The sequence below is a fragment of the Crotalus tigris genome, unplaced genomic scaffold, assembly GCF_016545835.1.
Source record: "Crotalus tigris isolate CLP2741 ecotype Arizona unplaced genomic scaffold, ASM1654583v1 scf7180000023829.5930981, whole genome shotgun sequence".
NCBI classification, from domain to species: Eukaryota; Metazoa; Chordata; class Lepidosauria; order Squamata; family Viperidae; genus Crotalus; species Crotalus tigris.
Window position 1 is genome coordinate 1,694,892 of NW_024100213.1, and position 12,503 is coordinate 1,707,394.

A 12,503-nucleotide genomic window follows, 5' to 3' on the forward strand; every position below is an offset into this window, starting at 1 on the left:
TATATGGCTTGCCATTTATTTTTGTGAGTATGCTGAGCTCCTGCAGTTCCATGTGGCTTTGCTATTTAGTCCTTTTTGCTTCAAGAGAGAGACAGAAAGGGAGAGAGAAGGAGGGAGGGAGGGAGGGAGAGAGAGAGAGAGAGAGAGAGAGCGCTTTTCATTGGTTTGGCTGTATATCAGATGTCTTGCTGAAAGAAGAATCGTCTTGTTAACTCAAAAGCTTCCAACATATTTCAAAATGGTGAAATAACTAGATGCTTAGGGATGACTTCACACTCCCAAATCCCTTCCTGTATTAAGTACACACAAAGTTTGGCACTTGAGAGAAATGTTGCTGTTAACTGTGGGAAACTTACCACCATATGCATGGTGCTAGTTTTTATTGGGGGGGGGGAAGTACAGCTGGTTTCCCGCCAGCATAATCCAGTTCATAATAGTGTTATGTTCCAAATTCTCCTGAGAGAGTTTGGCATTATGAACTGGTGTGTTTTCTTCCATCCCATTGTATCCCCCTCAGTATTACCCAGAGGAGCTTTTTCAAGATGTTCTGAGCTTTGGGGGTTGCAACTATTCAATTGGAAGCAAAATTGATCAAATTTGCATTAACGTAGACTATATAGTTCCAACAGTTCAGTCTGTAGAGGTATACAAGACTGTGCTGGTCAGATTGCTTTGAGTGAGCTTCAGGTTTTAAGGCTCTACATAGAGATGCAGACATGATACTTGGGTGACTTTAGCCAATTCTATGTTTGCTTGTCCTTCATGATAGATTTCATGTCATAGGAAGAGGGTGTTTATGAGATTAGACCCAAGAATGTAAATTGTTCATTAAAGTAGTGGCTGTAGTGGGCTACTCCTATGGTGGGGGGGACAACTATTAGACTTAGCAGAAGTAATCATTACAGGCTTGAGATTAGCATCTCGTTGGGTAGATGACTGATCCAGGGATTTTCAGATGAAAGAGATTTTCTAAGTTCATTTCAGTTGCAGTTTAGACTTGTTTTTTTTCACTGAAATTGCCTTAGTTACCTTGCTGAGTTATCTTTGCTGAGGGGTGGGTGGGGAGACAAAGAGAGAGAGACAAAGAGAGAGACAAAGGGAATGCAAACTTGTTGATTCTCCTGGATCTGTTAACCACTTTTGAAACCATTGGCCATGGTATTTCAGAGATGTTCTCTTTGCTAGGTATCAGTCCCACTTTAAATTGGCATTGAAATGTTGTCTCTGTATCAAGATGGGGATTTCTGCTTGACTGTAGCATTTATACTATGAGACTGCACAAAATTCTGTTGTATTCGCCATATTGTTCAACACCTACATGAAACTGCTGAATAATATCATTTGGAAATTTAGAGTGAAATTGTCATCATTCTGCTGATACCATGTGGCACCAATCAGCTTTGGGTGAGGTAATGAAATTGCTGCTTCAGAGCTTGTCCACAGTAATGAACTAGATCAGGGATAATAACCCAGTCCAGAGACAGAAATGCTGTTGAGTTTTCTGCTCAACAGTGTTTGGTCGTACTTCCCCAGAGGATCAAGTTCATAACTTAGGGTTGTTTCTGGAATTATCTCTGTTATTAGAAGAAAAGAAGCAGAGTTGGCTTCTGAGACATGAAGGACCCCAGCTGTGACACTACTTGAATACAGATAAACATATTCTAGTAACTTCTTGCTTAGATTACTGCAATGTGTTAATCATGGTGCTGCCCTTGCAGATGGTTTAAAAGCTTCAATTAGTATAAAATGCTTCTTCATGTGTACAGACTATATATGTGCAATATAAATTAAGTTCAATTTTATTTTATTTAATCTATCAAGATTTCTGTCTATAGATGAGAAACAATAAAAAAAATTGCTCTGAAATAACTAAATCTTTCTTTCTTGGGTTTTGGAGCCTGACATCAATCTTGCCAAACTAAAGTAAAGTACTTGCATCATTAAAGATATACTCTGAGAACGTCTAAGGAGGAGCTGTCTTGACCTTCTTCCTCCCAGCCAAACTATTTAAACTTCTCTGTCTCTTGCTCTTCTGGAATGCAGTCCCTTCCTTCTGGGAATCCAGACTACATTATACCACAATTCTTAACTTACATAATTTTATATATGTTTACTTGGAACCCCACTGAATTAATAATGTGTATTTCTAAGTAACTGTAAATAGGACAATAAAAGACACACACACACACACACACGCACACACACACACCATTTGACACCAATAACCACCAAGCAATTCCATCAACAGACACATCAGCCTACAACCAGCTTACAAACCCGAGGTCAGTCGCACAACCAACCAGTGATGGAACTGACCCTCAACAACCCATGCAACTCCCCCACCAGCACTTCATCTCCCAATGATCGTCACCCGACATGACCTCTCCATCACAAGACCCTCACCTGACGTAACACATACCTGACCCCTCACAATACCCTTGGAAACCAGCCCACAAGCTCAGAGAACAAACCTCCACTTCAACACCTATGTTGACCATCCCATGGGAGAGATTGCATGGGAAAGCACAAATATATATCTCCCAGAGAGAATCTCTCATGCTACTTAAATCGGAGTGGAATACTTCCAATATCGTTACTAAAATGAGAGAAGAGAAAGCAGACCCTGTCCTTACTCATAGTATATCAGCAGTGTTCATTGCTTGCTTTTCAGAAGCGAATAAATAACCACAAAGCCCTTTCATCATCCATTTCTCATCTCCTTTTGTGATGTCTGTGATATTTACATTTGTGGCAGAAGAAAAAGATTTCCTGTCACTTAAAATGCATGAAGGTGGAGTCTGGGGGCAAAGGTTGGCAAGCATTAAACCTCCCTTTAATTTGTTGCTTAAAGCTAAGTAGCTGGTGATGCCTTTCCCAAGTAAAGTGCAGAACATCCCTAACCAGATAGATTATTTTGGCTCATAATACTGTGACTTGTAAGACTATTAGTGTCTGTACATCCATTCCTTCATCTCAGACAAGTTTTCCCAGATGGTTATATAACTAACAACCTGATGTCAAGTGCAAGAAGTCAGGAACCAGGATATAGTTCAAAAGTACAGTACTACAAGTTTACTTCATGCTACCTAACCACAAGAATCTGAACCACTAACGGTCATGGCAAATTGGTGCCAGATAAGAATTGATGGACTACATGGGGGGCTGGACTTAGGTCTCTTAGGGGGTGTACAGGCTCCAAACTGATAAAGCATTTAATTCTGCACTTGGGCTCAGCCTGGTCATCTCCTACATCTGCTGCCCTTTCATCACCCCCTAAACCTTTTGCCCGAGCCAGTCCACACAGTTTGCCTGCATGATTCTTACGTCCCAGTTCAGCTTCATAAAATCCAACATGAAATGAAAACATAACTCATAAACGTTTTAATTAGAATTCAGCTACATTCCTATACAACATCATCCTTTTTCTTCCTTTGTGGGTATAGGTTTTTTACATGGAAAATGTCTCTGAAACTTTGTGGCAACCTGTGGTGTCCATACTCTCTGAAACTATAATTTCCACAAGAATCCGTCTGTTCTGACATAGTAAAGATTTATGACTTTAGGTAGAAAATAACTGGCATGGAGTGCTGTTAATATGTATTGTCAGTTCATTCAAAATATCTGTGGTTGCCTAACCCAATTTCATAATGTTTGTTATGATGAATATTTCAGGTTATGCACTCTCTGGAGGTACCATACATATTTCTAGCATCACAAGGATGGGTATTTTAGTTTCAGTTTTAGCTGTATGTTAAAACCATTATTTAAGCTATGCTGAATGTTTTACAATTCATTTTTCTTTTTGCATCCTCCCTTCCTTAAGAGTCATTCTGAAACAGATTATTGGAAAAAAGTCTTAAGTTGCAAATAAAACTCCCTTTCCCATGCAAATTTCCGATCTATAATGTAAGTCATGCTGTAAGTTGATCAACAGCTCTTTCAGTCTCACTCTCTTAATACCCCACATTTCAAGTCTTAGTTTAGTTCTTCGTTATTATGAAGAGGACATTTTAAATATGATAATCTTTTCTTTTTATTTATTTATTTAATTACATCTTGCCTTTATTATTTTTTAAATAACTAAAGGCAGCGAATATACTTGGTGCTCCTTCCACCTCCTATTTCCTCACAACACACCTTTGAGATGGATTGGTCTGAAGGAGAGAAGCTATCTTCCCTACTGAGTTTTCTTAGGTGAAGTTGATAGAGCATCAGAAATCCATCCTTCCTTCCTTCCTTCCTTCCTTCCTCCCTCCCTTCCTCCCTCCCTCCCTCCCTCCCTCCCTCCCTCCCTCCCTCCTAAAATTTTAAGTTCAATAATAAAAATTAATACAAAAGACAAAAAGAAAAAAAGAAAAATACAAGGAAAAGAATAAAAAGTGCAAGAAAACAAAAAAAGAAGAAAGAAAAATAGAGAAAATAAAAATCTAAAAAAGACATTTTCCACCCTCATCACAACAGTATAAACAATTTCACTATTTCTTCACCTCCTCTTAGTTAACAAATATAAAACTCTTCATCCTGTAAATCATCTTTTAACTATAGCTTAAAGAACATCATTTCCAATCCACGTGTCAGCAAAAAGTCCAGAACCCCCAAACAGTCACATTCAGTAACAGATACAAAACTCATCATTCTGTATCTCAACCCTTAACTGTAAGTAAATCCCATACGTAACATCTTTTCCAGTCCACATATCAGCAACTCTAGCAATTCTTAACTATAAGTAAGTCCAATAAAGATTTGCCACCACACCATACTTCCTGAAGACTTTTCGTTTAATTATACCAAGCCTTAAATAGTCCATTTGATTTAAATTAAATACTGGTGGGATTGAAAAGTTCATTTGCATAAGAAGAATTTGCCAGTGTAAGTCTAAATGGTTTTAGAAAGCCCCATTGCATCTTATATTCAACAAAGAAGTAATCAAATTGCTCGCTGTAAAGCAGGAATGGGATGCCAGATGTTGGTGAATTGGAACTTCCAGCATCTCTTGTTATTATTGGCTATGCTGGCTGGAGGTTCTGATGCTTTATTGGAATTAATTGCTAGCAGTAGTCTTGATGAAATGTGACATGCATGGCAAAAGGAAAAATATAGTTGCATGGGTTTGTAACATAATTGTTTTGTTTTCTCTTGTTCAGAGTCCTTTGTTTTTTGCCCAACAGAAAAGAAGACAATTGACTACTTGAATTTTTTTAGATTATTTGCTTCTTTACTGTGGCAGCTGGCCACAGTCTGAACCATCAAGGAATACTTCTGTCCAGATCAACTAATCAAAGATTGACTGTTCTGGGAAACAATAATGGTTTACCCTATCATAGTTTCATATTCCTTTTGCAGTGCTTCATGCTGTGGGTTCATGTGCCTAACTATAACCGGAGACTTCTGTTCGCACCACCTTTTTAATATTGATTTTTTTAAAAAGATCTTTTACTGTAATTGTTAGAGGCTAGTATGTTGCAAATCTAGTGCCAATTTCTAGCATCATGTTTATTACCAAGAATACTAGGTACTCCTAATTAGTTTCTTTAAGGTTTTTTTCCCCAAAAATAAAAATGGTGGTAGGTATGTCCATCTATAGATTTCTCCCCAGGATAACTCCTGTTCCTCCTGCTCACATGTGTGTTTTGATGGTGTTATGCCTTGGGTGTTATACTGCCAAAAGAAAGGTAGAGGAATAGAAGGAGAGAGAGTCTGCACTAGTATAGAGGCATAGAGCCTGGTTACCTGAGGGACTGTCTGTCTCAGTTGTTTTTGCCTGCCTGGTCTGTTCAAGCAGAGTAGGTGCATTCCAGATCCCTTTAGTTAAATACTGCCATCTTGTGGGACCGAGGAAGTATGCCTTCTTTCAGAGGCCCCCACTCTCTGAAATAGCTTTCTTCCCAGAGGTGTGGGTATTCCTGAACCCCCTAAGACCTGGTTCTGTTCCCAGATCTGAGGTTAAAGTGGTTGTTATGTATTTATTGGTAGGATCCCTGTCATGTTTATGTGCTGTTTATTGTTCTAGTTGTTTTTAGCCCAGGCTGTCTGTTTATGTGAGTTTAACTGTCTTCATTATTTTAATGGGTTTTTTTGTTTTTTGTTTTGTAGTGGGTATCCATAACAAATCTAATAAATAAATAAGCTAACATTAATTGGAAAAAAACCCCACTAACTCTATCATTGATCCCTGTGAATAATTTGGGGAACATTCAATGATTTTATATGCCAAATGAGTAATATGGGATTGTTTAAACAAGAAAATAGAAAAAAATCAAATATAAAGTCTCTATTCTGCAGATGGAGGTAGTGTGCAATTCCTATCAACAGAGGATTCTCATCCTGCTGCGTGTTTTGGTCCAGCAATTCAACTTGATAAGTGTCACAGAGAAGCACTGAAGCATGTCAGACTATTTATCTTCCTTACTCTTTTTTGAGATAAGGGTTGCACTGACTAGAAATAATTCCTTGTGGACGCAGCCTCTCTTTTCCTGCCTGTAACCTGGTACAATGCAGTACATTGGGACTGACACATCTTTCTTGTGCTTTCTTCCTCTCCATCCTTTTCATTCCTTCTTGCTTGCCTGGTCACATTTGCCTGCTGCTCACTTTCTGTTTTGTCTTTTCACTTTAGGCAAAGGAACTGCAGTGGAAAGACGAAGAGCTGAAGCGGAGAGACACCTTCTATAAGGAACAATTGGCCAAGATTGAGAAGAAGGTGAGGCAACATGATCTTTCATCTGCAGTGGCTTTATGTTAGTAGGATCAGAGTAGATAAGAAGAGAAACAAGAACCATTGTGCTGAAACTTGGCATTCTTAGCCCCTCAAGATATCTTTTGTGGCTCTCCTCCTCACACACTGTTAATCTGCTTTGAAAGCAGATTAAACCTTTAAAACAGTGCACATATGAAAAGGAACTAGTTCTTAACTGGATTATGTTGTGTGTGTGTTTTTTTTAAAACCCTTTTTTAACTTTCAAAGTGTTCCCCTTCGCCCCAATTTATGAAGCTTTGGTTTAAAGCAAAGTTATAGTTTTTAAAATGTCCTTTGTTAAAATCTGTGGCTCAGACAAACACACAGAAACCCAGTGAAAGTAACCTCATCTTATTCTATGCATATGCTGTACATTAAAGTCACTAATTTATCTATGGAGAAGTCAATAGAACAAAATGTGTTGCATCAAAGTAAACTTTGATGTGTTGCGCTACTTCAACTTTTGAAATGAGCACAATTTTAAAAGGTGCTACCCAGCATCCTTTCAGTGTAAAAATGAGCTTTCAAAATCTAGTTTGTATATTTCTTCCTGTTGTATTTTTTAATGCAATGAGTTCTTAAAATGGGAATAATTAAGAATTCAAGAGACCATAATGGCATCTTCCTGAGAGTTCTTATAGAAATTATATGTGAAGTTGTTAACTTTCTAGTAAAGATATGTAACTTTCAAAATTCAAAATAAGTTTGATGCCAGAGGACTAGGAAGTAGCCAATGTAACAACATTTTTTTTTAAAAAAAGAGAGAGAGGTCTGGGTCATTTGGTTTAATATCAGTTCCAAGTAACATGTTGAAACAGCAATCAGAATAAAAACACATGGCACACTGAGTAACAAGAAGAAAGTGAGCATGGATTCCATAAAGATAAATTGTATTTCATCTATCTTTTAGAAGTTTTTGCAAGTGTCTGGAGGCATATTGATAGAAGTGACTTTGCTAACCTTGCATGTTTTTTTCAAAAAGGTTTTTTCATCAAAGTTTCCTGAGTAAATTTAGTAGCAATGGGATAAGAAGACATGTCATCTAATAAGTTGCTAACCTGTTCAAAGGCAAAAAAAAAAAAAAAAAAGTAGAAGTGAAAGAGAAATGTTTTCAATTAATGGAAGTAAGAAGTGGTTCCTTGAGAATCTGTTTTGGGACTAATGCTTTTTCATAAATTAACTTTACTTTGGCCCAAATAGGGAGCTGGCCAAGTTGTAGATGATATTGAAATGTTTAGAGTGAAAAAAAAAATAATGGTCAAACAAATGGCAAAGAAATTTAAGCAATTATAAAAAGATGCGCATTGGGATTAACACCCCCCCCCCAATTTCATATTAATGGAATCTAATCTGTCTCTAACTAACCAGAAAAAAGAACTTGAACCATAGTTCATATTATAATGAAAATGTCAACTCTATGTATGGCAGCTGTAAAATGGGAAATTTCATGCCAAGGTTGAAAGCTAAAAATGCTGTTGTAACAATGTCTACATACAGTATAGTCTGTGGTACCGTTGCTATTGGAACTATTGTGTACAGACATAGGAACTGGGAAAGATTCAGAAGTGGGAATTCAAATAATAAAATGACCAAATTTTTTCTTATGAGAAAAAGCTAAAACGAAACTTAGAGAAAAAGCCGTGATATGATTAAGATGTACAAAATCACGTATGACATGGAGAAAGTTGTAAGGGAGATTATTTTCTTTACTCAGAATGCTAGAACCAGAGCATGATGGAATGTGCAACTGGAGAAGAAGTGGGTGGAGGGAATGGTGGCAGTAGCACTGCGGTTTTCCATGGAAGAGGCAACATATTCCAGAAAAAGGCTCAAAACAAGAAATTGTACAATCCTCAATTGGAGGGAAGGAAGAAAAAGGTTCAAGGTAGTCACACCAGAGTATATCTATTAGGTTAGAACAGCGGTTCTCAACCTGTGGGTCGCGCCCCCTTTTGGGGTCGAACGACCATTTCACGGGGGTCGCCAAACAACGCGATCCGCCATTTTTTTTCTCAGCCGACGCAGGGGGCGGCGCAGGGGTGGCGCCGCGCATGCGCGCCGCGCAGGGGGTGGCGCCGCACATGCGCACCATGCAGGGGGCGGCGCAGGGGGCGGCACCGCGCAGGCGTGCCACGCAGGGGGTGGCACCACGCAGGCGTGCCGCGCAGAGGGCAGCACCGCGCATGCGCGCCGCCTGCTTATGACCGGGGTCGCCGGTCTAAAAAGATTGAGAACCACTGGGTTAGAAGGTCTAAAGTGTCTATGATCTTTAGTCTGGAGAGATTCTGTATATTAGGTGTAAGCAAATAAAAAAACTGGATTCTTTTGTATCTTACTGTGATCCTGTTGTCTTCGAGCCTAGACTTGACACAAAAAGCTATCTAATGTAGTTGATTCACAAGAGCTTTAAACCAGACAATAGAAACACTTCTTCACACAATACATAATTAACTTCTGCAATTCATTACTGCAAGACTTGATGGCTACTATTCAGAAAGCGTTAAAAGAAGATTGATTAAATCAAGGGTGTAGCTTTCATAGTCTATTGGTTGTGAAGATTCCATGTTATTTCGTTGTTGGGAGTAGCATCTATTCAAATACAGGTTGCAGGAGGACAGTGGCAGGAGAATGGTGTGTCTCTTGGTCTTCCTTGGCTTAGAGACGCTTTAGAATGTTTGGATTGGCCATTGTAAAAAACAAAATGCTAGATTTAGGTTGGTCTTGTCATGATCCATTAGGGCTCATGTTCCTTAGCAAATAATTCCTTCTGTTTCATGCCTAGAAGACCCAATGTTTTTAGAAGTATTTATTGAATATTCTGCCTTTATCTATATACCTCTAAAACTTGCCTGTCTGTCTATTTGTAACCTTCAATTGAGTGAAGTGGTGTATCATAGGGCAATAATTTTTGAGTCAAGGTACTTCACATGAGCTAACTTTAAATAATGCATCCAAAATCTGGGACCCATTATTCCCCTGTGATTGAAATTTCAAGTATCTTCAGACCAGTTGTATTGGCAAAGTTGTGGCCACTGTAGCATTATCTTGTTGCCATGGTCAGCTACAATCATGTGATTATGATTTGTGACACTCCTTGCCAGCTTCCTACAAGCAAAGTCTATGGGGAAGCTGATATGAATTTGGATGTTGCTCCATTCCCACTTTTTTCACCACGTGTGACCATTCTGTTTAGATAAAGAAGCTATCTCTAAAATGATGACCCATCAGGTTATAGGTTGTGTAGTTTTTTTTTTTTTTTAAGTACGAAGAATAATTTCTAGAGCTTGAAAACAAGAGACTTTTGACAGGGTTCATACATCAGACTCCTGTTAATGCAGTTGCATTTATATTTTCTGTGTTTCTTTCGGGCAAAAAGGAATAACTAAACCACTGATATTTTAAAAATTTAAATCTGAAGTATATGAGAGCACTGCTGTGTTATGTGTCATGGGACATCTTTGACACCACTCCCATTTTGCAGTTATGCATCCAATTTAGAAAGAGTAAACAGCAGCACAGTGTAGGAGAGGGCCACAGGGGCATTGCAGACTTCCATTATCCATGATGCTTGTTCTGAAGATTGGGCACTCATGTTTTAAACTAGCAGTGTGTGACTTGTGGCTCAACATATACCATTCCTTCCAACATCTTTAGAATATCGCCAGAGATCACACAAATTGCTGCAAAACTATAATTTCTAATGTGACAGAAGGGAACAATTAATTAAGTACTTAGTAATAATATTAACAGTATTTAGGTGAATTTTATGTTGCCATCAGCCCCCCTTTTTTGTCATTCCAGCCTAGACTATATTTTGGAATGTAGGCTCTGGCCCCTCAGAGTGGAACAAAGACTTAAATAACAATTATCCCCAAGAGTAATATAAACTGCATATTAGTTTTGACTACCATCATATTAGGGGAAAGACCACAATTCAGTACTAGAGTACATGTTTTGCATTACATGATGCTCCAGGCTCAGTCTCCAGCAATTGCATTTAGAAGGAGCTCAGACAATTGGGAAAGAGAAGTATGAGATTTTTTTAAAAAAATAAACCAATTTACTACCTGATACTGCTGGGCTTTATGTATTAAACAGAGATTTTGCAATGAAAATTTCAGTCAATCCACCGCACTTTGTAATGATCACAGTTCATAAGTGAATTCAGGGTTTTATCCTATTCGAAGTGAATTCAGGATTTCAGGATTTTATTGTATTCAAAAAAATCTTATTTTTGTGAATAAAATTTGGCATCATATTATGTTCTTTTTTGCATGCTTCTCTCCAGATTTGTATTTTATAGGGTAGATACGAGAGAGAATATGTATATATGCATCAGTTACTTACTGGCTATTGAAGAAATGTGTCAAAGTTGTCATGTTCTCATCACAATCCTTTTGGTTTATTTTAAAGAAGCTTGATTTCCTGTTCTCACTTCATTTTTTTTTTTTACTTATAAGCTGACAGAAAGCTGCAAACCTATAAATGCTGTTTTAGGAGGAAATCCCATTGAATGTAGCCTATTTCTGAAGAATTTTGCATGGAATTAAGGCTGTAAGATTTTAAAACAGGACAAATTAGGAAGCTTGACCATGATGTTATAATTAAAAGCTATTAGCCCGATTGCATGTCATTGGTAATTATTTATTTCCTTTTTTCAAATTATGTGCGCAATAACAAGTTTGTATTTGGGGTGGAGGGTATTTTCACACCATATGGTAGTGGATTGTTTCTTGACCCTTCAAACACCAGCATTTCACTGGCAATAAAATAGAAGAATGCCTCCAACTGCTGTAAAATGAGCCTGGATTAGAGTTGGTGATGGAGGGGGCTGGCAGAGGAGAGAAATGTACTTGAAGGAGTGTAATAAAGCTTAATTGTATTAGTTCTGAAAAAGATTTTTTGATCTTCAAGGATAATTTTATTCCAGTAATAGTTGGAAAGAGAAAATGCAGCACCGAACAATCTTTTATATTAGCTGCTGCTTTTTATATTATTTTGCTTTCATTTGTTGAATGCACATAGACCTTGACAAAATTTTTTCCTGCTTCTGTAGATACTGCTTTAGAATTTTTAAGAGAGAGAGAGAGAGAGAGAGAGAGAGAGAGAGAGAGAGAGAGAGAGAGAGAGAGAGAGAGAGAGAGGGAGAGAGATATTCACAAGATACTTCACCGTGAGGAGGAAACTTCTGACGTCATGGTTGGATTTTTCAGAATTAAAAGCTAGACTCTTCTGGATTTGGGATGTGATTGGTGGAGGGAAAGACACAGGGATGAATTAGTATATAGATAAGAAACCAAAAGGACAAATACAAAAAATGGAAAGGGGGCACATAACTAAGGCCAACTATCAGCAAACGAAGACTTGCAACAGAAATTAAGGATAATAAAAAAAGATTCTTCCAACATATTAACAAGAAAAAAGTTAAGGAAACTGTAGGTCCACTAAAGAGAGAAGATGGCAAGGAAATAACAGGCAACATGGAGAAAGCAGAGCTACTTAACTCATACTTTGCATCAGTCTTCACACAAAAAGAAACTATAGCCCAACATATCAAAAGACCACTGCAAAAGACATACTAGAAACAAAAATTAAAATAAGCAAGAAAATGGTAAGAGAACATCTATCCGACCCTGACAAATATAAATCACCAGGGTCTGACAGATTATATCCCAGAGTTCTGAAGGAGCTGGCAGATGTTATCTCAGAACCATTGCACCACATCTTTCATAAATCTTGGAGCACCAGGGAAGTACCTGAGGATTGG

The 12,503-nt window shown here is 38.0% G+C and overlaps 1 protein-coding gene across 2 annotated transcripts in view; it reads left to right on the top strand.

The window, feature by feature from the left end:
- Positions 1-12,503, top strand: part of CHCHD6 (coiled-coil-helix-coiled-coil-helix domain containing 6) — a 256,299-nt gene that overhangs the window by 102,617 nt on the left and 141,179 nt on the right. For both annotated transcript variants that reach the window (XR_005554026.1, XM_039321835.1), the window contains exon 5: positions 6,617-6,700. Coding sequence is in view for 1 of the 2 variants with exons in the window: in XM_039321835.1 (XP_039177769.1) it covers positions 6,617-6,700 (84 nt within the window). In the remaining variant the exon portion in view is untranslated. The remainder of the gene's footprint in view (positions 1-6,616; positions 6,701-12,503) is intronic.